Raw genomic sequence first — 26640 nt, 5'->3', positions numbered from 1 at the left:
TGTACTAAATGATAATGACCTAAAGGAACTTGTTGACATTGTGCACAGCAAAAGAGGTAGTTTCAAAGAACAACAATATGATGGCTTGTAAATTCAGCAGTGTGATTTCACAGATACCATGAAAGCAAAAGTTAAATTCCTGGTGTATTGTGGTATTAAAAAAAGAGAGGTGTCTTTGATCAGGCTGTACTAGGAACATGGTAAGTTGCTAGAAATATGTATAAGACTCCACATTGCCACTGATTTGTTGTCTTCCTGATGGTAGTTCCATTATCCCACAAATTTGTTTTAAAAATAATAATTTTAAAAAGATTAATTTTTCTGTAGGAACTCAATAGACTAGTGTAGATGGTGTGGTTGGCTCAAGGATCTGCTATCTTCATGACAGTTCTGTTCTCTAACAGTTGGAAGCAATACTGAAGCGAATGGCTCAGCTGATCGCTGTTGTTCTTTAATTATAAATATTAATTATTCTTACTATTAAGAAATATTAATATTCCACGTACAATTCTTTTTTTAATACCTTTTTCTGCTGTCCGCTCTGAGACCTACTGGACTAATGAATACTCCAGCTTCCAATTGTGAGATCTTAAGTTCAGTTGTATGTATCTGCCTGTTCTTTTGCCTGCATTAGTGATGCCCGTCTGGGCTACTAAGCAGGAGAAACAGGATGTTGACTGAGCTTTTTGTTCTGAACCACAAACAGTTGCAATGAAAATACCAGCTGAATAGCCCATAGATGCAGATGATTTTAAAGGGCAATCTGTCCTAATATTTAAGTTAGTTTTATTACTGCAGTTGGTAAAGGAGTAGTTCTGCTTTCTGTCTCGAAATTAACATTCTTCACTATGAGGGTAGTGAGGCACTGGAACAGGTTGCCCGGAGAAGTTGTGGATGCCCCCTCCCTGGAAGTGTTCAAGGTCAGGTTTGATGGGGCTTTGAGCAACCTGGTCTAGTGGAAGGTGTCCCTGCCCATGGCAGGGGGGTTGGAACTAGATGATCTTTAAGGTCCCTTCCAACCCAAACCATTCTATGATTTATAATCCTTGTGGAAAAACTTCAGGTGGGTATACGGCACACAGTACTAACGGTTGCTATAAAATGCTACCAATTCATTTAGAAAATTATTTAACATACTGCTTCGAAGCTTTGTATACTATGCATTAACAATGTTTTTGCTTCGTTTATCTCTTCACTGAGCCATAATGATATGTCTTTACCTTCTGTTATTGTTTTTGCATACTAGTTTTTACTAATTCCAGGATTTTCTGCAATATCCCTCCAGGTTACCATGGGAGAAGAAAGCTTGTTGTGGTTATGTTCTTGAGGACTTTTGGTTTTTGTGAAAGATTCAGAGGAACGGTATCCTTATAGGATGTAGATAAAGCAGTGTATTTTTCAAGTGTTTAGTCTCCAACCATATCAGATAATGTTGTCTAAGTGTAGCTATTATGTTGGCAGCCATAATAAGATATTTCAATAACAGAATAAGTTCTGTTTCTTCTCTTGAGAGATCAGTTTTAGGAAATGTGCAGGCACAACAATTTTACCAAGAAAGTACAAAACTGGTGTTTGAGGCGTAATGCAGACACTGTAAAGCCGAAGTGATTATGCAGTGTTGCCAGGGAGCTTTCGTGCTCCTACTAAGGTTGGATAGATTGGGACAAAGGCAGGATTCTTGAAGACAGAAAACTTAATTTGATGAGAAAAGGACAGTTTTTCCTCAACTAACTGTAAATTAGTGTTAGACTATAACATCATTGCACTGCTCTGTTGAATACTTATGAATGGATCGCTTTTACATTTTCAGCTGTGATTTGAACCTCCAACCCAAAACAACAGAAAGCCTTTAAAAAAGATTTTTTCAATGCTAGTATACATGTGGCTTTCAGATTTGCATTGGAGGATTGATTTAAAACTAAGTATTAGCCTTTTAATTCAGGACTATATAATTTGCACTAAAGTGACAGTACAGTGATTTAACCCATACTGCTCGCAGCTTTAGGGCATTTATGTGTAATTCTTTGCTATCTAACTGAATTATCTTCCTATACAGATACACATAATTATTTGTGTTTAATTGCATACTGCAATTTTGTTGAAATTTTTCAACTTCAATATGAGAAGTTTAAAAACGCTTTTTAGGCCTTAAATTCTAAACAATTCTAGACAGATGCTAAACAGTAAATTGGGGCTGTTGTGGCTTCTGATTTTTTTGCTATTCTCATCTATGGTGAACTATGAAGTTGCAGGTTTACTACGCAAGAGATCTGTTGTTCATATGGAAATTTTTATCATTACCGTTGGCTATTCTTAATTCAGAAGTTAGCTGCTTCTTAAGTGTTAAATAGTTCTGAGCATTTTAACTCAAAAGATGTAAATCTCCTGTATATCTCCCTTCTTTCAGCTTCTTATCCTGAGAATCCTCAGTAGCAAGGTCCTTTTTGTTCAATTGAACTTGACTTACCAGTGTTTAGGTGGCCTCTCTCATTTGAGGATAAAATTGAGGGATGTGCTTGAGATAAGGAGTTTATGCCAGTGGCTAAGAAAGAAAAAAGTGCTTATCTGATAGCATGCAAATTCCACAGCATCATTCTCTTCCCACTGAGCAGCGTGGGTGGCAGTTTGTACCTGTTCAGGCCCTGTGAATGTACTGCATTTATCTGGATTATGATTATGCTTGTGAGGCAGGAGTTCTTGCTCTGTTGCTTCATTCTTTAAGCTGTCTTTCTGGTAGAATCCCAGTTAATAAATGTACAAAATACCCCCTTCACTCTTTCTGGGTATAAAATTTTGAGATGCATCCATTCTAGAGAGATTGCAATTAGGACTTTAATTGAGCAAAGTCTCTTTTTTTTTTTTTTTTTAAATAAACTAACATTTGAAATTCTACAAAAAAAAAGATGTGCTCTTAGATATTTCACTGAAGTGCAGTCCATGTGATCCAGAGATCCAGAATTGACTAAATTGCAATCCAAGGTATGTGGTCAAAATGACAATGGTCAGAACTCATGGGTTTTTACTGTGGTAGTTTGTATTCAGGGTGCTTAAAATAGGCTTCAGAGAGTAACTGACTCATCCCTGATGCTAGATCTTGCTTCATAATGTAGAAGAGCAGGAAGAGAAAGAAATACTCTGAGTTTTGTGGGGTTTTTAGTTCATATCTACCCCCCTTCTCAAGAAAAAGAAATGCTTTTGGAGAAAACAAAAAACTTAGTTAGATTAGCCTTAATGCAGGTACCAGTAGATGGTGCCACTGATACTGCAATCTCTCCACTTCTGAGTCAAACTAATTTTTGACTCCCCTGTGGGAGAGGGAACAGATTCAATCTCTGATTGCCAATTTCACAGTAATTGACCCAATCCTTTGCCTTATTATATTTCACCCTTTTAGAAATACCCAGTCTTAGTATTCTTTCTCATGAAGAAACCTTTTGTGTTCTTTGAGGGAATAATAACAATGTGCTCTAAGACTTTAATTTTCCCCCAGGTATGTTCAGTTTACAGAGATGAAATTGTTAGCTCTCAGCAGGCAGGTGCTTGTTCAGACCAGAATAAAACTTTCTGCTATTTGTGTTAAAAGAGATGCCATACAGAAATCCCCTCAGTTAAAACACACGCCCTCAATTCAGCTGAAGTCCTTTTTTAGTTTAGCTTGGGTATTTGTGTATGAAGTAATGAGACTTTCACTTCTTCTCTGAAAGTTAATGGCTAAATGCTTAATAACATCATAGTAATTTGCTGTGGCTAGTCATCCTTGACTGTGTGTTCCAACAAGCTTGAAAAATGTAAATACTGTTTCAGTTATTGATTAACAAGAGAGAATAAAAACTGTTAAATAGGTAACTGGGATACTTGCAATGTTTCACCAGGAGTTTTATGTATTATCAGGAGACTGCTTAGCTATGCCTCTTTCAGGTAGTATATTCTGATGCTTTTAGTCCACAATTAAATACATAATTATCTCTCTCTTTCTGTGAGTGGATATTCAAGATCTTGGAAATGTGCTCTAGTGACATAGCAGTAGAAAGGAGAGGGGAGGCAGTCATGTATGCTTTGTTTTGCAGGTTTTTGTCCTGATGCTTTTCCAGTTTTACTTTGTGCTGGGGCAAGCTCTATGTATCGACTGTGCTTTTAGATATTTTCGGCAGCATTTTTTTTCTTCTTCTTTTTTTTTTCTTTTCCCTAGCGGTAGGGAAAACCTTAATCCTTTATAAAGTGTAAACTCAAGATCCATTTTTCCCTTACAGGCAATTTCTCACTTGAAGCATAAAAACTTAAGATGTTTCTCTCCACTTAAAATAGTAGGCTTGTTCTACAGTTCATCTGTTTACAGCATTAACTTAATGTTCTCAAAATAAAACAAAAATACTTTATTCAGCTTGTTAAATGATATTATGAGGCCTCAGAGCGCAGTTGGTTTCTCTGCATTTAAGTGATACATGCACACTTATGCAAAGCAGCTGTGTTATATTCTGTGTCCTGTTACACGATGCTGTAAACCAGGTTTAAGGGCATTTATCCCATTTTTACAACCAGACAGGATCTTTCATGGACAGAAACAAAGTACAAACTAAGGAAAACACAAATTGCCCTCCAAAATTCCCTAAGGGAAACATGCGATACTGTGAAATGGGAATGAAGGCATGTAATCAAGGAAAGAGAAATAAGGGAAGTTCTACAGAAGATTTTTAAATATTACCATTTGTGGGACTACTGCCTGAGTTTTGGGCAAAAGGGTTGCCACATTGCATCTGCTGAGCTTTGTTTTATGTAATAGTACTACTACATTCATTTAGAAGTTCACTGCCTTAAAAATAAAGATGTTCTTACCTTCCTGGTTATGTCTTCTGCTGCTCTTAAAAGAAAAATTGCAATAACAAATAGAGTTGTCTGTAAGAATTTTTCATTTTGCATATTGAGCAGGATCTGACTTTTGTTTGTATCTGGTAATTTCTTAAAGGTTGAATTCCGTAGTTAAGATGGTGTTTGGCATTTCACCTAAGGCAGCAGTTTTGAAAGGAGATTAACTGTAAAGGATTCCAATAGGATGTGGTAGTATACCTTTTTGTATTGTTATTTTTAAATAATATTGCAATCTGAAGGGTGAGCCCGTAAGATTGCACGTTCGTAGTTCTGTCAGTATATGCACATTCATTCTTTTCATGAGCAAAATGGTATCCATACTTGTAAACATAAATACATTTTTGTCTATAACATAAATTAATTGTCTATTTTATCATCTCCTTTGTTTGCAGGTTGGATTTGCTACCGTTTTATGCAAGGCTGGTTGCCACATTGCATCCCTGTATGTCTGATGTAGCAGAGGATCTATGTTCCATGCTGAAAGGGGATTTCAGATTTCATGTATGTTTTGTTGGTTTAGTTTTCTGCATTCCAATTAAACAATCTGAAAATTGTAATCTTTTGAGGAAAAAATAACATTTGATATTATGTAAATGCTAATTCTAAAATTTAGTGACTCAATTTAGAATATTTTTCTGTCATCTGAGCAGATTTGTTCTAGAATACTAGATTCGTAGGTTTAAAATTTTTTTGCATATATATACAGACATATATGATAAGTTGTATTGTTTGTAGTGTCATCCTTAATTTCCAGTGTTAAACAGTGATTAAAATGAACTGTGTAACAATTCCAACAGAAGTTGCAAAAATTAGAAATTGTGCTCCAACTGTAAGTGTTAAGAGTTTTCTGTTAATTACTTACATTGAAAATTAGAACTGACCTATTCTAACAACAGATCCCCACTACAAGGTTACTGTTGTAATGTAGTGGTTACTATTGCAATGTAGTGATAAATTCTAAAAAAATATTTTTTACAATTTTCATCAACCAAAATTTTCTATGCCTCACAAATGTATTTTTCAATGTTGTTTCTTTCACTTTGTTCTAAGTTTTGTAATAGAACTGGTTATGGTGCACAGTGATTCCTTCACTGTTTTCTAAATTCTGTGGCACAGGTTTCAAAACTTTTTTCCTAATATTGACACTGAAAATGTGTAGGAATTGTTCAGATTTAAGTCTTAACTATCTGACGTTAACTGTTGTCAGAAAAAGTTATTTCTGTTGTTCAGAAATACAATTTTGTATTTTGCTGAACATGATTATGTTTAGAAATAGAGATAAATTTTTACTTCGTCAGTAAAATTATGTTGGATGACAGTGATTTGAAAAGGAAAGTCTGCACTTTATTAAACCTGACTTGAAAAAGCTGCCAATATTTAGTATTTCCTTAGGGATTATACCAGTGGTCCTATTCATATAGAGACTACTTATTGATTCTAAAAATATAGGATCTAGAACTCTTAACCACTATTTCACCATAGCAAAATGGGGGTGGACAGGTTGATGTGTGTCTGTAACTGTAGGTATGTTAGAGGACTTAGGTTTTGGGGAGGGGCGGGGGGGTAGGGAAGGAAATTCAAAAGCTTCTGAAGAAACAAGGTTGTAGAGAGACTTTTGGAAAACCCTGTGATAGGTAAAGGTAGAGCATAAGGAACGAAACAAATATCAAACACTTCCGAATTCCCAAGCTTATTAAGCACATTTGGGGCAAAGTAATTTATAAGAGGTAGGTATTTTTGAGGGCCCAAAATCAAATGCTTTTTTTTTTTTTAGGTAAGAAAAAAGGACCAGATCAACATTGAAACAAAGAATAAAACTGTGAGATTTATTGGTGAGCTTACCAAGTTTAAGATGTTCTCCAAAAATGATACTCTTCACTGTTTAAAGGTTAGTGTTGCGATAGTCCTGTACTACTGTATATGCTGATAATGTGTCCCCATCCTATTCCCCTTCATATATCTGTTGCTGACGTTATCCATTAATTCATTGTATATGATGTTTTAAGCCCTGATGTCTGTTGCTGCTGTGTATGAGGAGACTTTTATAGCTGTTCTGGAAGTTAGAATGTTTTAATTTTTCTAATGGTAGGAATATATTAAAATAAACTTCCACCTTTGGACATAACCAAATTGCTAATAATTTTCTTTGTAAAGCACTGGTAGACATTGCTACTTATTCATCTGCTATATCTTGCAAAACTGGAAGTGAGCTTTTCTTTCCATTATGTTGATTTCAATTAATGTTTTTACAGAGAAGATAACAGTAAGGAGGAGGGGTTAGAGGCAGAAAGCTTTTCAGTGATGCAAGGAGAGGCTTATTAGCATCTTAGCAGGTGCTTTTGTTTGTTGAAGAACAAAATAAATCTTTGGAAAGCATTAATCTCTGCCCATATCATCTCAATTTACAAGCTGATAAACATTCAAATTTATCTTTAATGTCAAGTCCCAAATTAAAAATGGATTTTAAAAATGAAAGTGCCTCTTACAAAAGGTGGTTGAAGACTCAACACAGGTTAAGATTACTTTCTCTAGGAATAGTTTCTATCATTGACTCATTAGGTATTGAAGCTGAATTCTTAAAAAATTATACTTGCTCATCATTTTTCCTTTCTCATCTATAAAATATCGTAAAATGCAAAGCTCAATTAATTTTTAGTTGTTGCTTAATTTAAATAATACAATTAAATTTGATGTGCTTTGAGGTTATTGTGTCCCTGTGCAAGATTATGGAATTTTAAAGCAGATGCAACAGAGTTGGAAGGGGTATGGGAGAGATTATAGTGTTTGTTTTAATATTGTATAGTCTTCTTATGCTAGGCTTAGGAAGTATCCTGTTTTTAGGTTTCTGGAGCCTAAATTTGGGGTCTAGACTGTTCTTATAATACTTTTTTAATGAGATGAATATTTTGTATTTTGCTAACATCTGATCAGATTTTAAAGCAGATGCAACAGAGTTGGAAGGGGTATGGGAGAGATTATAGTGTTTGTTTTAATATTGTATAGTCTTCTTATGCTAGGCTTAGGAAGTATCCTGTTTTTAGGTTTCTGGAGCCTAAATTTGGGGTCTAGACTGTTCTTATAATACTTTTTTAATGAGATGAATATTTTGTATTTTGCTAACATCTGATCAGTGAAATAAGTTTGCATTTTTTTCTTAAAGAATATGGAACACCACAGTAGTGTAAAGTCTAGTAGATATAATTTACTGTTTTCTGCAGTTGAAAAAGATGTTTAACATGCTGTGTTTTTATATAAATACATACCAGATGCTTCTGTCAGACTTTTCTCATCACCATATTGAAATGGCATGTACTCTGCTGGAAACCTGTGGAAGATTCCTCTTTAGATCACCAGAATCTCACTTAAGAACCAGTGTTCTTTTGGTAAGAGAAAACTCTTGTCTTCTGGGGGAGGGTATCATGCACTGAATTAAACCAATTACTTCTTTTATTTTCTGTCTTTGTGATGTGGTCTGACCATAACGATGATTGTGACTAATACCTTAATTGTCAGTTACAATGTTCAAGCACTAGTAAGTGAAAACTTCTGATAAGTTTTATCTTGAGTGCCCAGGGAAGATTAAGTTCTTGATTCTTTAATAAAAACAGACACAACTGTGTGGGAGGACAATGAGTCGTTTTTTCTGAAATCTTGCCTCCTCATCGTGGAATGAGGTTGAGATGGACTGGTGTTCCATATGTTCAAGTCCTGGGCTGCTTTGGCACTGTCAGCTGTTGTTTGTAGTCCTATGGACTTGTATCATCTTGTTATTTATAGCCCGTCCAGTGTTGTCTCAGCTCTGAGATTGTACCTCCTGTGAGAATAGGGTTCTGAAAGTATTCTGGAGAACTCCAGTTGACCTATAAATCTCTTCATGACTTAAAAGAAAATGTAAATAAGGCATTAAATTTCTGAAGCAAAAAGCTTCAGAACTGCAAATAATTCAGAGATAGGTAAAAACAGAGGATGAGGTTGAAAGAATATAGTAGCTGTTCCTCAATACACCTAAGATACTATTTGAGGGGGAAAATAGTATTGAATGGAACGATAGATGATAAGATATTTCAACTGGAGGTGAAGACAGTTGAAAGAGGTGGTTTCTGTGCCCTGTGTAACAATCTAGGGTTCTGTATTTGAAGAAAAAGTTTATGAAGACACTAGAGGAAGGGGGTTTAGAAATAGAAATCGGTAATTAAGGTAAGAGTAGAAGTGGTATCTGTAAGTCTAGATAAGTACTAGCAAAGATTTAAAAATAACAAGGATTAGCTTTGGGTCTTTTTTAGTGTATGAATTTGAGCCCTGAATAATATGTTTACTGGCTTGAGAGACAATCCTAAAACTCTGTGTCCAAGGCAAGAGATTGAGTCAAACATGGTTGAAGAATTCCTTCAAAGATAGATACTAGCAATAGGAAATTGCATTAAGTTAAAAGCAGCTTAAGCAGATACAGATCAACTAATAGACCATGTTGTTGTATTAGAAGTGTGACTAGATGTTTTAATGTTCCCTTCAAATCTGGGCATACAGGAAGAATATAGAAATGTATCTGCAGTAAAGAAAGTAGTCTCTGCATTTGGGGGAGAAAGTGGACATAGTTTGTCCTTCTGGAAGGGAGCAGTTTAAGTGTTTGGAATCTCTTTCTAAAGACACAGCTCTTAAGCTGTGAAGTATCACTGTCTCTGCTGTATTTATCTCCTTTCTTATCAAAGCACAGGCTTACACTTGACAGGTCTTTCTCTTGAATCTGTAGCCTCCCTTCTCATGCTGTAGAGTTAATGGAGAAGCAGTTGTTGCATACTTGGGTATATTGTTGTACAATTTCTTTTCCTCAAAATGCTGTTTCTTTCTGAACCTCTTTGAATGTCATAGCATTTGTTGTGGTGGTGTAGTCACAAGAGGAAAGAGATGGACAAATTAACTGCAAGTTCTTGGCTGATGCTTTTTGTTGCAGTGTACTTTGTGTCTCGAAAGGTTTGAATCTCTCAATCTCCTAAAGGTTTGCCAGCCGGTGTGTTTTATTGTTAAATATATTCCTTGCTATAATCAAGTATTTTTCCCCTTAAAACACTGTTCCATTATCTTTAAAACACACTTTACTTATTGCTACCATTTTTTTGTAGTTAATAAAAATTTTAGAAGTCAAGAAAAATTATATACCTTTACCAGAGCTACTTTTTGTAACTGACTGCTTTCAGTCTTATGCACTACAAAAACGCTGACTGTTAGCTGTATTGCTGAAATCTGCTGGATGAATGCTAAACATGATTTAACTGTGAAGTGTAAGACAAACTACAAACACTGTTTCTTATAAACTGAGGCTTATAGTCTCACAAGGTTTCGGATGAATAGTCTTGTCTTGTGCATTGAGGAACCAGAAGAGGATAGAGATGGCAAATAAGTTTGGAATATCTATTGATAAAGGTGTAAAATAGGCTAAATAGATTTATATTCTACAACCATCTTAACAGCTGCATCTTTTAATGTTGCCCTATAGAAACTATAGAGATTAATTTTGACTTAAATAGCATTATACAAATTGGATCATAGTCTTATGGTACCAGTTAGTGTGAACTGTAGAAAAGATTACTCCCAAAGCAAGCTAACTAGGATCTTGTGGTAAAAATCTAAGTAAATGTAAAGCTGATCTTATCAATTACTCTTATGGGTAGAATTAAGGCCTGTTGATCTTCCAAATAATTATTGGTCTTAATCTTTACCGCTGACAATATATTATGTAATATAATAAGATGCTAAACAGGCTGTATGTCTCCTGTTAAAGACAATATTGCTTTGTCCTGGTGTGGAAGAAAGTCATAGAATTACACACATATATACATATAAATATACATATGCATATTAAAAAAAATGCATATTATAAAATGGATATAATGGAATTATATGGAATTAGCTCATCCTCATCTTTAACTGTAAAAATCAGCAGCTTAGAACTGCTACTTTAGTTCTTGTACAGAATTTTTAGATACAAGGAATTTTTAAAACCCACAAAATAAATCCAAAATGAAGTACGGAGAAAAGATTGTATTCAGTGAGGAAAACTAGGACAATCCTGACAATTAAGCACAGTAATTAGTGTTGATGTAGTAACTTTAACTTGTCTGATTTTTCCTGAAATACCGCTTTATGGTAGGTACTGTTTTTCTTGCAGTCTATTCTGCTCGGGTAAACAGCAACAATGGAGCGTGCAATAAGGAAAATGCCATTGCCTAAACCATTGAAAATTCATGTGAAACCATCAATATAAACTCTCTGGAATTGCATACTGATGTAAAAAGCAGATTGCCACTCTTACGATGATTCACTGTGCTTGTGTCAAGACATTAATATTTCAGCTACTTTAGTTAAATAAAATCATATTTTGAATAGAGTGGCTAATAATCTTTTTAACCATTTATCTTAATATAACATGTAGATTTCAAGTTAAACTTTAAATACTTTTCTGAAACCTTTTTCACCACAGGTTAACCATTATAAAAATAGGGATTGTAAAGAAAAATTACCTTGGAAATAGTAACACAGAACCATATATATGCTTTGTCCTTTCTTCTCTCTACCCAAGCTTTTAACCTACTTTTCTGCAACCTTTCATGTTTCCTTTATCCCAAATGTAACTGTAAAAGCCTTTGGCTTGAAAATGTACTATGTCAACATCTTTAACTGATCATTTGCATTTATTTCCAGGAACAAATGATGAGAAAAAAACAAGCAATGCATCTTGATGCACGCTATGTTACAATGGTAGAAAATGCCTATTACTACTGTAATCCCCCTCCAGCTGAAAAAACTGTGAAGAAAAAACGTCCTCCTTTGCAGGAATATATTCGTAAGCTTCTTTATAAGGATCTCTCCAAGGTCACCACAGAGAAGGTAAATCCTTTTGAAATCTTTAATAGAGATTTTACTGGAAGTGATGTAGTACTAACTTTCGAAGGGTTTGGGGAAGGTTATAATTTTTTTTAATTGTGAGGAAGAGGGATCATTTTTGTATCCCTGATTGTTAAGATGGTTTCATTTCCTTTATTGTAATGCATAGAAGCTCCAGTCATGGACCTGCATTTCTCCATAGCATTAAGTGCTGAACAAATAGCGAATGAAATGAGAATCTTTGTGCTAAGTGTCTTGTGTGCAGAGTGAGAGACAAAAGACTACAGTTAAATACAGACTGTAAGAGCAAGGAAATTATGGAACAGATTTGGACAGCTTGATTAGTAGCTAGAGGACAGCAGTTGAGTTATACATACATAAAGTTTTCTGTAGCTACTGCAGATCTGAAGGATGCTTGAAAGAGAGAATGAGGTTGCTTGCAGGTGCTTACAGGGATTTCATCCCAACCGTGAGAGACAGGGGATGACAGTGAGTGTCTTGATATTTTGCCTGCTAAAATGTTAAGCTTGTCTTAAAATTTGGTTTAGGTCCTGAGACAGATGCGCAAGCTGCCTTGGCAGGATGCAGAAGTAAAAGACTATGTTATATGCTGTATGATCAACATCTGGAATGTGAAATATAATAGCATTCACTGTGTAGCCAACCTCTTAGCAGGGTTGGTCCTTTACCAGGAAGATGTCGGAATTCATGTTGTGGATGGAGTGCTAGAGGATATTCGACTAGGAATGGAGGTAAACAACCAACATTCTTATTAAGCTATACTCATCTACTTGTGTTGAAAGGAAAACAGTAAAATAATCTTGCTTAAAGACAGGAATCCTTGGATTCTGCATTTTTGTCTGATGACTTTTCTATCGCAGTTGTTTGCTTTATGTAGGTTTACTTAAATTCAAAAAACCCAACAAACGGCAAAGATTACTAGGACAGTTGTTTTGCCCCCCTTATTATAGTACGGGCATACAATGTACTCTTTCACAGTGTAGTCAGATTCATGCAACTTCAAGTAACTTTGGAGACTAGTCCATATTTTGGTAGATGTTATAATGACAAGAATTCTCTAGGCAATGAAAAATCATCATAGATTTAAGATAGAACTTATGCTAAATGTATTTGAACTTTATAATAATGACTAGTTGACCAGCTTTCATAACTACTTTTTAATGTTTAATTTTGTGTATTACATGTAGCCATAAATAACCATCTTTTATTATAATGAATTCTATCAATTTTTTTATGCTGCTTTTTTCTAAAAAAAAAAAACAAACAAAAAACCGCAAACAAACCTTTTACAAAGATTCTATAGTGTCTGCATGATAAAGTGAATTTTTTGTTCTTTTTTGATAAAGGTTAACCAGCCAAAGTTTAACCAACGGCGGATCAGCAGCGCCAAGTTTTTGGGGGAGCTTTACAATTATCGAATGGTGGAATCAGCTGTAATATTTCGAACTCTTTATTCTTTCACATCATTTGGTGTGAATCCTGATGGTAGTCCTAGTCCACTGGACCCTCCAGAGCATCTTTTCAGAATCAGACTAGTTTGTACTATCCTCGATACCTGTGGGCAGTATTTTGACAGAGGATCCAGCAAACGAAAACTTGATTGCTTTCTTGTATATTTTCAGGTATTCTAAACTAAATTTTATATAGTTCTGTAGATTTCTTTAACAAGCTAATGTAAGTCAGTCTGTTACATATTTCTCTCATTGTTCTCTAGCACTATAATTTTTAGAATCCTGCCTGTCTGATAGCGGTTTTATTTTAAAGTGACGTGTTATGTTCAGTAATATGTAGATGTTACTGTTCCAACAAACTTGTGGAACACTGGGGTAGCAGTTGATTCACTGAAGAGTTTAGGTTCCCCCCTTCAGGGGGTCTCAGCAAGTGGAAAGATGGGCTGACAGAAACCTTGTGAATTCCAGCAAAGGTAAGTATCAAGTTTTCCAGTTGGGATGGAATAGCTCTATGCAACAATACAGGCTGGCACTGACTACCTAGAAAGCAGCTTTGCAGGAATAGAGCCAGGACTCCTGGACTGTATGAACATGACATTAAGTTCTGCACCATTAGGGTGATGAAGATCAACTGCACACTACCTTGCATTGGCAAGAGTGTAGCCAGCAGCTTGAGGAAAGTGATTCTTTTTTCCTTTTTTCTTTTCTTCTTTTTTCCCTTCCCTTCTGCTTGGCACTTGTGAGGCCACGTCTAGACCACTGTTTCCAGTTCAGGGCTCCCTGGTAGATGAGAGGAGAGACATCAGCCAAGATGATGAGACTGAGTCAAGTCCAGCAGAGGGTCACGAAAATGATCAGGAGGCTCTCAGTGCTCATATTGTGGGTTTGCTCAGCTTGAAGAAGAGAATGCTAATTAGGCTGCTGTCCTCAGCTAATAGTGTTTGTAGAGGAGGAGTCAGATACTCTCAGGCATGCACAGTGAAAGGATGAGAAGTAATGGTCACAAGTTGCAGCAAGGAAAGTTCTGACTCAATAGATGTAAGGGTGGGAAAAAGATTTCATAACGGGAGTGTTTAAACACCGAAATGGGTTCTTCTGAGTAAATGTGGAATTCCAGTCCATGGAGTTCATGCTAAAACTCTTTGGACTTAATTTCTTTTTCTTTCTGCTTCTCTCTTTTAATATCCTTGTTTTAGTATAATTTTAAATTGAGGTGATAACGACTTATTTCACACCTTCAGAATGCATATCCTTCATCTGTATCTGAGATGTAAAATGACTTTTTGAAGTACAGTATGGTCCTATTTTCAAATGCAAAATAAACTTGTCAGTGAAGAAGTCATTATATTTTTGTTACACCTTACAATTTCAACAAGTGTTCCTTTTGACTGTATCACCTTTTAAATAAACATTCTGTTACTCATACTTCATTTTCAGATGCAATTTTTGCAACACCTTTGTTCTCAGATTCTACTGCTAGGTTCACTTAAGATCAACATTTATTTTTTACAATTTTATTGTAAGGGGTATGCACTCATTTGTTGCAAAGCAAACTGGATAAGTCACTACATGCTAGCTGTAGGCTTAAAACTTTTGTGATGCTTCCCCCCTTCTCCCCGTAATATGCCTTTGGGGCAGTTAATTTTCTTGGAAAATACGTGGAGGAAGGAGTTGAAAGCTGGTCGATTAAGTACTTATCTCTCATAGAAAGAATCTACCCTTAGAAGGCACTTTCTTTTTAGTGCTTTTTTGCTCAGTCTTCATGCTTCTAACAGTCGTTATGATAAAAGGAGCATATTCTTAATGTTTGTGATATCCATTGTTACCAAACAATGTTTAGTGATATCAAAATACCTAATACATATATGAAGTAAGAGAGTAGTGATGTGAAATATTTTGCATTTTCTACTGTCCGGACATGGCTAGGCAAGTTAAATAGTTTATAAATGCCAGTGTGTATATAACTTACTTGAATATTTTGTATTCTAGCGGTATGTTTGGTGGAAAAAAAGTCTGGATGTTTGGACAAAAGACCACCCATTTCCTATAGACATAGACTATATGATCAGTGATACACTGGAACTGCTGAGACCAAAGATAAAGCTCTGCAATTCTTTGGAAGAAGCTATCAGACAGGTGCAAGACTTGGAACGCGAATTCTTAATAAAATTAGGTAAGAAAATGTGCAAGGGAAATGAGGTCTTTTTGCTAGTTCCTATATTTCTTAAAATTATCTTTTTTATGATAAGTAACTATTGTTATTCTCATGATATGATCTTTTTATTCTCATGATAGAAAAATTTTTGTAACTTCTTTGCATTTTTCTGATCACCATAGAGGTCGTATAGAAACACCATAACTTAAAGTGGTTGAGTGTTTGAGGGGGAAAAACAAGTCAATTTGAATACTATTAATGTAGTAGTATTTGGAGAGGGGGAGTGAGAGTGTGTGTGTGTGTATATATATGTATATAAAATAAGTAAATGGAGTAGTATGGTGCAAATGATGAGGAAGAAAACTATGAATTTCATCAGAAAAATTTAGGAAGCACATCTGCTACAAAAAACAAGGAGTATCTGTGCACTCAATTACTGCAGCCTGTTAGTTGGTGAGCAACTGATGGAAACCAGCTTGGTCATTTTGGTAGATTGGTTGCTTGCAATTCTGTGTTCCTTCCCCAGTTCAGATTTGACTACAGCTGCTGTGTCAAAGTAAGCATTAGTGTAAGACTACAATAAAAGAGAGAACATGTTTTGCTTATAGAATGCTGTCAGGTACTTTGATCCTTCCACTTCCTTTGGAATAATTTTGAATGGGCTTTACATTTCAGTAGAGGCCAGAGGATGATTTCCTTTTAATGATTTAGAGCTTTGGTTGGATTGTTGAAGTTTTTTTTCTTCTTAGAATATATCTGTTGGCTAGGTTGTGTGCTAGCTTGTAATTCCTGCTAAGACTACAATGATGTGTATTTATAAATCTTGCTGTATTAAAAATAACTTTATTTCAGGAGAAAAAAGTTGGGCTTGCAGCACACTCAGTTGACAAAATATTGGTTAGTGTGTATCTAGAACTACTATCATCATATTAACCTTCAAACCTTTTGTAGTTATCAGTTCTTACTAATTATTGGATAGTACTGTGCTCATTTCTCATTAAATGGAGTTGTTTTTTTAATCTTCCATTTTTATTTGAAGACAAGCTTGGTCATGAAAAGCTTTTATATGTAAATTTTACACTTTATAAGTGTTAATTATAGCCTTAATAGCACTTCATCTAGTTAGACAAGTTCAATTTTTAAGAATAATCCTTTAATCCAGTGGGATGAGTATGTGTAATTGCCAGGTGAAACGTTGCAACTTCTGTTTTAGGAGGAATTTATATTTTTAATATGCTGTTTGTTTAGTTGACATGCCTTAAAATTACCTATGTAGCAACTGAAATGCAGATAAAAATTTCCCTATGATATGATCTAAATTACTAGCTTTTATGCTCTCAAAATGGTAACCAAGAAGTAATTTACCACTAGTTACATAAACTGTAATATTCTTTTGAAAAATACTCAGCACTTCCTTCCTACAAATCATAAGAACTTCTGTTCTCTGAATCACCACCACAATAGCAGTTGAGTTCGGTGTAGTTAAGGGAGAGGGAGATACGTGGTCACTGGATGTGAGCAAGTGTGGAGAACATTTTATTGTGTTTGTTTTGGCATGAGCAAAGCCCATCAACAGTACAGCCTTTAAAAAGGGGGTTGTGTCGTGTGTCCCCTCCAAGTGTGGTGTTGCGTTTCTTGATACTGATATTAGTTGCTTGCTATTAAACATCAGTGTAGGGTGGGATAGTTCCTAGTCCTCCTATTAGGACTGTTTGAAGGTGATCTCAGGAAGTTTGTCATCTACCTTTCTGATCTTTGAAGATTATGAGGATAGGTGCGAGCATATCTGAAGGAAATTAGGTTTTTAACACTTCAGCAAAAGCTCTAGTAGAACTGCAGTTCTTGATCAATTTGTCCCCACGGTTCCTCGGCCCATGGACAATAACACTGAGAAGGTATTGTGCTGAAGACCATGATGTGCTTTGCTCTTTAACAGTCTGAAGTGTAATTCTAGGCAGAACAGTAGGGTAACTTGTTGCCTGCAGACCTTGAGTTAGGGAGTGACTGTTGGTTCCTGTGCCACTCTGGTGATTTTGTACCAGTGAGAATATACTGAGTGATTGAAAAGAAATTCTTCCATAATTATGGAGCGGCACAGAGTTTGAAGAACACGGTATTTATAAATAGGGGAAAAAAGGAATGCTTTGAAACCTCTGGAATATGAAGGAGGAAGAGTGTGTGTGTGTGTGTTCACACAGAGCTGAAATCCTCAATAACTACCATACAGCCATATATACCGTTCATTTTATTTCTGAGTTTTATCTAATTCAAGCATGGCTGTAAAGATTCACCTCCTCCTAAAGCTGATCTTCGTGATCTTAGTCATATTTTTGTAGAGAGCTGGCTGTGTGTGTCTGTGTATTGCATGTCTTAAAGGCACCTGGAGGTGGAGCAAGAACAAAAACAAAAAAATCTGGTATGCCCCCAAACCACTTCTATGTTCAGAATCTAGACTTTTGCTTAAGAATTGCATACTATTGCATTTGTTCTTTGCATATGGCAGAGAACAAACAAGGAGTGCCTTGTTTGAACTGATGTGTTCATTTGCTGTCCAAAAAACTTTAAGCTAATGGCTGACCCTAAGTATGGTTGGTAAAACGTCAAAATATGAATGAGAAACTGCATAGTAACTGTATTGACTCCTTAGTAAAATCTTTGAAAAATTACTGGCTTAGATCTGCTCTGTCGCAGAAGGCTGGCATCAGCATTGCTTTCTGCTAGCTCAAACCATGATCCTCTAGAGGATTAAGTGGCTTTGTAAATTAATGAAAAAAATTAAAAGAATGTGTGAGAACAATAGTGTATGCTGGAAGTTTGTTCTTTTTTGCATTACATGACTTAATTTTTGCAATAGCTGTTCTCTAAAAACAGATCTTCATTTTTTCCTGAATCAGAACCATGCTCAGTTCTTAAATATTTTCTCTGAGAAAAATTCTGCTTGAAATCTATATCTAAGACTACATTGGATGCTGAAGCAATTTTTCACTACTGTGGGAATGATACAGATAAGGGCATTACATTGAAGGATATCTTATTGAAAGAAAGCAGAGGTTTAGGGAGCTGTGCTTGATACCTTACACACAGAGTAAACTAAAATGTCTTGAGGGATAGAGGTGGCAAGCAAGTCAGTGAGGAAAACTGCAAGATGAACTAAAACACAGTGAAAGAACTGTCAGTCCTGTCTGCAAGTAGGATGAGCACACTCGATAATACTTTCGGAAGAGACTCTGATTTCCTAAAGACTTTACATAGGCACCTACATCCTCATAGGTTCAAGTGCAGCCTCAGAGCATTAGAAAAGAGTCAGAGAGGTTTATTACAGGCTGAGAAAATAGTTGTTTCAAAACTGTTAATTGACAGTCTGTGAACTACTGGAACTAAGACTGCAGAGGCTTGATGTCTTCTGGGTTCTGCTGGTTTTGTAGAGCATCTGTAATTTAGCACTCATGTTTCAGTGCATGTTTCAGTAAGGTTGCATGTTTAGCTTGAGGATATTTTGAAGCAGTTTGCACAGTGCAGCTTCTTGATTGCTGTTATATGGGAGATTTTAAACATTCTCCATAATGTTTTCCTCCTTTTCTGGCAGGGAAATGACTACCCTTTAAGAGTAAGGTAACTATATAGAAAATATTTCATTCAGAAGTGGAATATAATGACCCATTGGAAGTTTTAGTGTTCAGTGAGAATGGACTTTTGAAGTGCTCTTCCACATATAACTTGAGTGGTTTGTTCTAATGTTCTAATTCTGTTCTAGTTCCTTGTTCTAATTTTTTCTTTTTTCCAAATTGCAGGAATTGTGAATGACAAAGATTCCAAAGATTCCATAACAGAAGGAGAGAATCTGGAAGAGGATGAAGAGGAGGAGGAAGGTGGAGCAGAGACAGAGGAACAATCTGGAAATGAAAGTGAAGTAAATGAGCCAGAAGAAGAGGTGAACTTAATAATTTACCTTACCTCGCCTAAAAAGAATGAGTAATCAATACTCTGATTACTCATTACTTTCTGAAGCCCTTCTATGTCACAGAGTTAACAGGTGCAATGTGGGTATGCACAACCCAGTCAGTACTTTGAGGATATTTCCATCCCAGTTTTCTATACACGGAAAACTGAATACAGAGTGTCGGAGGCTTATTCCAGAGAAATTACAGCAGAAGCTTGAACCTGACAACTTTGCTCAGGGTATGTGCTGCTTCTCAACAAAAAGATGCCTTCAGTTTTTTGGCATGAAAACACTTTCAGATAATTCTCTGTTGTAGAAGCAAATGTATTGACTAGATGTCAAAGCAGTTATGTAGGAAAAATAACAGGTGTTCAGAGTATGCCTGTGTAATATGAATAAATAAAAGATTTATGGAGCATAACAAACTTCCTTGTTTACTGTGCCAATAATCTTTTGAATCAAAAATGGTGGAGCCAATAAAAAAAGACGTGTACATAGAAATTCTAACTTGTCACTATGACACAGCAAAGTTGACATGATAATGGTAGTGTTATGAGAAAATGAGTTCATCAAGGAAATAAGAAACACACTTTCTCCTTATGCTTGGGTTGGTTGGTTTACCAGTAAGCTTTCTTTCAGTCTATGCTTTTCAGCATTAAAGTTCTTGAAGTTTGGCTGGGTTTGTGCCTTTATCCACAAATTAATAATATCGTTAGAATCATAAATGGTTGGGGGGAGGGGAAGGCACCTCTGGAGATCTTCTTGTCCACCCTCTCTTGCTCAAAGCAGGGTAACCTACAGCAGGTTGCCCGAGGCAATCAAGTTTTGAGTATCTCCAAGGATGGAGGCTCCACAACCTTTCTGTTCCAGTGTTTAAATATCATCACAGTAAAGAAGGCTTTTTTCTTACATTTAAATGAAATTTTTCAACTTGTATCTCTGGGTCTGTCACTGGGCACCACTGAGAAGAGTCCGACTCGCTCTTCTTTGTTCCCTCCCTTCAGGTATTTATACACATTGAGATATCCCACCCCACCCTGAGCCTTCTGTTCCCCAGACTAAACAATGCTATCTCCTCCTATGACAGGTGCTCTAGTCCCTTAATCATCTTCACAGCCTATTGCTGGACTTGCTCCAGTGTGTCCATATCTGTCTTGTACTGGGGAACCCAGAGCTGGGTGCAGCACTCCAGATGTGTCTTGCCAGTGCTGAGCAGGCAGGCAGTATCACCTCCTTTGACCTGTCAACAACACTTTTTCTAATGCAGCCCAGGATGCAGTCAGCTGCCCTTGCTGCAAGGGTGCATTGCTGGGTCTTGGTTAGTTTGCTGTCCACCAGGACGCCAGGTCCTTCTTTGCTGAGCTGCTTTCCAGATGTGCAGCCTCCAGCCTGTACTAGTGAATGGGGTTATTGCTCCTCAGGTGCAGGACTTTGCATTTCCCTTTGTTGAACTTCATGAGTTCTCGTCAATCCATTCTCCAGCTTGTTGAGTTCCCTCTGAATGGCAGCACAACCATCTGGTGTATCAGCCACTACTCCCAGTTTTCTGCTGTATGTTTGTGAAAATGTCAGATAAAGCTGAGTGAGTTCAGACTGAAACATTAAATACAAAACATAACAAACAAATTTACTAAGACTGAACTGAACGAAACAGGTTTGGATGGGGGAGAGGGTAGGAAAGGTGCAGAAAATGTGTATGAGGGATCAGATGCAAGTGGTCTTTTTTGTTTTAAAACAGTCAGAAGTTATTCTATTCTCAAATTTTAAACACTGAATATTTCAGGAGGGCTCTGACAATGAGGAAGAAGAAGGTGAAGAAGAGGAGGAAGAAAACACGGATTATCTTACAGACTCCAATAAGGAAAATGAAACCGATGAGGAGAATACAGTATGTATTGTTACTTTAGATAAGTGAATTGTCTTTTGCGTCTTTGGTTTTCTTTACTGAATGTTTTTTGCCAACGCTGCTCATAACATGTCTGGAAAAACATGGCAAGAACACTCCCTGCTATTCTTTCAGATACATTTTGGAGCTTATTTTTGTATTTGCAAACTTTCATTATCACTTTCTGAAAATACTTATGCCGTCAACTTTACAACAACATGTTTTCACAGGACTGAGCACTTTCACAGGTAGCTAGACTGGAAAAGATTGCATGAATGATGGTTTTGCAATGCCAGAAATGGTAGCAAACTGATATGGTACAACAAGGTAAACTAGTTACTCTGCACTAGATCCCAAAACTGAAAAGGAGACAAAGAAAGAAGTGCAAAATTCCTAAAATACAGATTTGGCATTGGCAGATTATAACATCTGTAGCAAAAGAACCCATCCAGTTGAGCCTGAATTGCAGTTATAGAGTTAAGGAAAGTAATGATCATTATAGAACAATGTGTTGGGGTACTGACTTCAAACATTTTTGTTGTCATGTTGTGCTTTTCAAATACTGAAGGATAGTATTCATCTTGAAAAGACCAGCTAACTTCATGGATTTAATGAAAAAAATTAGTTAAATTAGGTGTGGTGTGGGGATAGAGACTTTTCTTTGTATTGTTGCCATATCTAGAATGTGTGCATGTGCATGTGTACACATACGCTAGTATGTCAGAATGAGTGGCCAGCCTTTGTAATAATTGATGCAATAAACGTCAGAAAATATTTCTTCAAGAAAAAAATCCAGGCTGAAAACTTTTTTCTTTAACAATTTATTTTTTAAGCTTTTGATTATGTATGATATGGAAGCAATAAGGATATTTTTCCCCTTATTTCTAGACTGAATATTCATATTTCTGGATCTAATGTAATAGGTTTTTTCCCCATTGCAATAGGAAGTAATGATTAAAGGAGGAGGACTTAAGCATGTCCCTTGTGCAGAAGATGAGGACTTCATTCAGGCATTGGATAAAATGATGTTGGAAAATCTTCAGGTATAAATGTTTATTTTCTTAAATTAATGTAATTTGCTGTACAGCTAACTGTATTTAATTTTTTTTTTAAGTAAATAGAAGATTAATGCATAGCTTACCTTACTAAAGAACATGGATTTTTTTTTTTTTCTTAGTTGTGGCCTCTTCTCTGCAATTGGCACGTTTGGATAAGTAGCTTTTAGTAAAATAGCTGTTAATTGTATTGTTTGCCCAGTGAATATATGACATACTGACAGATATTTTATTGGATGAATAATAGCTGCATCAGATAACTATGCAGTGCTTCTGACTTTATCCTAGACTATCCAAGCTTAGGTTTTAATATGTTTAAAATGTAGCTGCATTTAAATTTACATAACCATTAAGTCCTGTATTTTTTGTCACATCTGGTAAATATTTAAGTATTGAGTATTGCAAGCCCTGTATGAGGAATACATTAAAAACACGCTACAAAAAAATCCTGAATGTAGAATGTCCATTCTCAACTGTGTTTAATGAAGTCTTTAGATTTCTTTCCTTACAAGGTTAAGTTATCAGAAATTCCTTTGAAATTTTAAGCATTCTGTCCCTGTAACTTTCTTCTTCATAAGCAAGGAAATCAAAGGAAAATGTAATAAAGCCTAATACATTTATTTATATATTACTCTGTTTTCTTGGAAGGTTAAAACTTTTCTCAGTCGTGAAAATACAAACGTTGCCAGACTGACATTTTTAGCATGTGATCATTTATAGAATTTACTTTTTTTAATAGCAACGGAGTGGTGAATCTGTTAAAGTACATCAGTTGGATGTTGCTATTCCTCTACATCTCAAAAGTCAGCTCAAGAAGGGTCCTCCACTTGGAGGTGGGGAAGGAGAGTCAGAGTCTGGAGACACAATGCCATTTGTCATGTTAACACGAAAAGGCAACAAACAGCAGGTAAGATTCATGTAAGCTACAGCTATTGCTTAAATAAATAAATAAAATCCTTTCACTTTTCTGACAGTCACACTCTGTGACTTTTGAAGTCACAGAATTTTTTGTTTCTTCATCCTTTTTATCAGATTAGGATGCAGGCATCTTAATTTTGATAAATAGAAAATACCATATGTAGTTTCTTGGAATTCTTGGTTAATAGAAATCATGTAGGAAAATCCTGTGCTTAAATTATACTGTTTATACTGTTACTAATTACTTTTCATAATCACACCAGTGGGGCAATGGTACGTTTTATGTGTATTTTAAACATAGTTGTTGGAGATGAATGCTTGTGGTTGGTGTACTGGCACTGAAAGTTAAAAGGAGTAGAAAAGAAAAGGAGAAGGAATATTCCAGAATCTTCAAGATTCTACAGATTTTTCTGAAAACACATTCCGCTTCAAATCAAGATATACAGTGTTTGCTTAATTCCATTTCCTAAGTAACTGCCACTTGGTTGAATTTGTTCAATGTCAAAAAAAGTCATTATCTCTGAAGGCTTTTTTAGGGGATTTTTCCAGAATGCGCTGAGTGAATCTCTCAGAGAAACTTAAATGGAAATCATGTTGATAAAACAAATAAACCTCTTGCTTCATGCAGCCAACCTATACATTTGTCTTGGCTCTTTTCTCTAGTATATGTTTGAATTTTCCTGGGTCAGCAAATGCATGGTATACAAATCAATACCTAACATATTCCACATGCATTTCTCATCATGGTTTAGGTCCTTTAAAGAAACCTTTTCAATTTGGTTGTATAAATTGATGATGAAAGTGAATGACTCTAGTGACTTTTTGTGGAAAGCAAGACCAACGCATTGTTTTATTCCATGCATCTGTCTTTCAAGTATTTAGATCTATGTCATCCATGCCATTACTTTGTTTTGACTTCTGTTACCTGAATTGTGACAGTAGGTAACAGTTGAGGTTGAAGCTGAAGTAGAATCTTTCTCTTTTTCCATGTGAAAGACTTTAAAAATCTGTGTAGAAAGTGAGGTCTGTTTTCAGAAAGCCCTTGAAGTAGTGAGTGTGTGCGATTCCCAATACATCTTTAAGCCTGTTAAGAAAATGCTGTGCTATGTAAGTGCTCTGAAAATGTAAGAGGTGATACCTATTTGAGTGGGCACATAGGTGCTTGCATTTAGTAGTGATGATTAACTGATTTCCTTACTACATTTGTTTGGTTATTCTGTTTTCTGGAACTTGAATGTTGTATACAAAGTTCTACAGAAGTTTTGAGTGGGGAATTGTAACTGTTGTCATTGGGCTGAGAAGGGATTTAAGGGAATTCCATTGAAAGAAAATGGTGTTTAGCTTTTTCAGGATAATTTACTGGAAGTATCTGCAGTTACCAAGAATTTTAGGATCTTCATATTCTGTGTGATGGGAAAATATTGCTGACGTGTGGCTTGAAAAAGAAAGCAGAACTTGTTCAGGAGCTTTCCCTGCTCCTCCCCCAGTATTTGCTTTTGGGAGTAGGCTCTTCCTGCCAAAACTCCTCTCAGTGTTTCTAGAAATGTAGAAAACAGTTGCTTTATAGACTACTTCAGTTCTTGAGTCAATGAAAGGCTTCTTTGTCCACAATTCTGTATTCAGAAAAAAAAAAGTCTTAGTAGTCAGTTTTAATAGAAAAATAAGTAGGAAAGAAGAGGTGGAGTTGAAAAGAAAATAATTATTCCTTCTTAGAGTATTTTATTTTAAATCTGCATGAGCAGAATGTGCACAGAGTTTTGAAGTGATGGATGCGTACTTTACTGTTAAGTTATAGCTGTAAACTTTCAGCTTTTTAAAAACAGTCAAAAGGAGTTTCCAGACAACCTGGAAGGCTCTAAGTAACTTCTTGTCTGCACAGTCACTGGAATGATAAGCATCACCACCTCACTACGTCGTCAACCTAATCGCGTGCTATGTTAGCAATTGGTTTGGTCTCTGTGTTTTTTGTCAGTGGTGCTGCTGAAACTAGAAATCTTCACTGTAAGGAAGTACTTACTGATGAAAATGGAACGTGCTGTGCTTCCTTCCGGAGGTTAGTATTTGGTAGTTGAGGTCCAGTCACTAAGTACTCAGTTCACATGCCAGTGTCCAGCTAGATTTTAGCGGTGCATTGACAACTATTTTTTTGAAGCAACACAAGAATAACTGACTGCTATTTACCAGCAGCATACAACCTGAATTAATAGTCATTGCAGGCTGATAGTAACAAGGACAGCATATTTTATCCTTTTTTGTCACATTGTGATTTGCAAAAACAGGCAATAGCAAGGATATTGAGTAGACCAGTGTCTTGCAATAGATGGCTGGGTTTTTTCGCCCATCAGCTGTAGCAAAGAAGTTGTATGACAAAACTTACAAAGCTAGTAGCAGTAGAACTGAACATGGTAATTGGAAATTAGACTATGGCATCATGATTTATCCACAAGCCATGAGAGAGCAAGGGGAAATAAAATACTGCCATCATAAGGGATCAGAGCTGAGATCTATCTAATGCCATTTGATGTTTTTGAAACTGTCCAAGAAGTTTTATGCCAGATAGGTGTGAACTAGGGTGAGATTAACACAGTAAAAAGAAAGTTACGTAGTGCCAAGAAATTTGCTTAATACCCAAGGCAAAAGATTTCCTTTCATTTGAAAGATTTTTAGCAAGGTTCCATAAAAGAATGGTAATATCCGTGGAATGGTCAAGTCTGTCCTTGAACGTGAAGTTCTTTGTCTCAGTGACGTTTTTATGAAATCTGTAATCTAGTCTTCTGAATGATCATTTTCTATCTTTTTTCAGTTTGCCGTCTTCTAAGTGAAGTCCTCATGTTCTGTCCCCATGTCACAGATTTTTATAAGACGTTTTTGATATCTCTTCACTGTTTGCAAATCACAAATGTTTTGTTTGCTCATTAATCATCATATCCTTTAGTAATTGTCATTAGTGATTTGATTTCAGATGGCAACTGTCTGATTGCCTTGAGATAGTGACTCAGTGATATTTTGTTAATTACCAGTCTGTTGTTTTTTGGTTTTCCTGGGTTTTGTTCCTCTCTCTCTCTCTTGTTTTCCTTTTCACTACAATTTTAAAAATTATTATTATTATTTTATTTTATTTTCAATTACTAAACTGTTCTTATCTCAACCCATGAGCTTTCTTACTTTTGCTCTTCTTTCACCATCCCACTGGGGGGGAGGGTGAGCGAGCAGCTCTGTGGGGCTTGGTTGCCAACTGGGGTTAAACCACGACAATCTGTTTCTTTCGTTTGCACTTTTCTGTATTTCAGTTTTCTTTTTTCTACTTTAAGCATCCTGTCTGAAAACACTTACCAATCCCATTAAGCTGATAAATCCATAGAACAGACAAAATATAAAGGACATATTAAGATGGATGATGAGCTTAATGGTGAAGCTAAGGAATGATTTTTTTATTGTGAAATGCTGCTAATGGTTTAGTTATTTGT

At 35.9% G+C, this 26640-nt stretch overlaps 1 protein-coding gene across 1 annotated transcript in view; it reads left to right on the top strand.

Annotated features, from left to right (window-relative positions):
* The window catches only part of UPF2 (UPF2 regulator of nonsense transcripts homolog (yeast)), a gene marked incomplete at its 3' end in the record, with an annotated part of 44231 nt that extends 19005 nt beyond the window's left edge, over positions 1-25226 (top strand). The window contains exons 8-19 of the mRNA XM_009586908.1: positions 5259-5367; positions 6641-6754; positions 8133-8249; positions 11566-11751; positions 12297-12500; positions 13116-13391; positions 15210-15393; positions 19167-19306; positions 21099-21203; positions 22145-22243; positions 22995-23173; positions 25146-25226. Coding sequence (XP_009585203.1) covers positions 5259-5367; positions 6641-6754; positions 8133-8249; positions 11566-11751; positions 12297-12500; positions 13116-13391; positions 15210-15393; positions 19167-19306; positions 21099-21203; positions 22145-22243; positions 22995-23173; positions 25146-25226 — 1794 coding nt within the window. The remainder of the gene's footprint in view (positions 1-5258; positions 5368-6640; positions 6755-8132; positions 8250-11565; positions 11752-12296; positions 12501-13115; positions 13392-15209; positions 15394-19166; positions 19307-21098; positions 21204-22144; positions 22244-22994; positions 23174-25145) is intronic.
* Between the last annotated feature and the right edge of the window lie 1414 nt (positions 25227-26640).

This window comes from Fulmarus glacialis, unplaced genomic scaffold, assembly GCF_000690835.1.
Source record: "Fulmarus glacialis isolate BGI_N327 unplaced genomic scaffold, ASM69083v1 scaffold6781, whole genome shotgun sequence".
NCBI classification, from domain to species: Eukaryota; Metazoa; Chordata; class Aves; order Procellariiformes; family Procellariidae; genus Fulmarus; species Fulmarus glacialis.
This window is presented reverse-complemented; position numbering and strand designations above follow the sequence as displayed.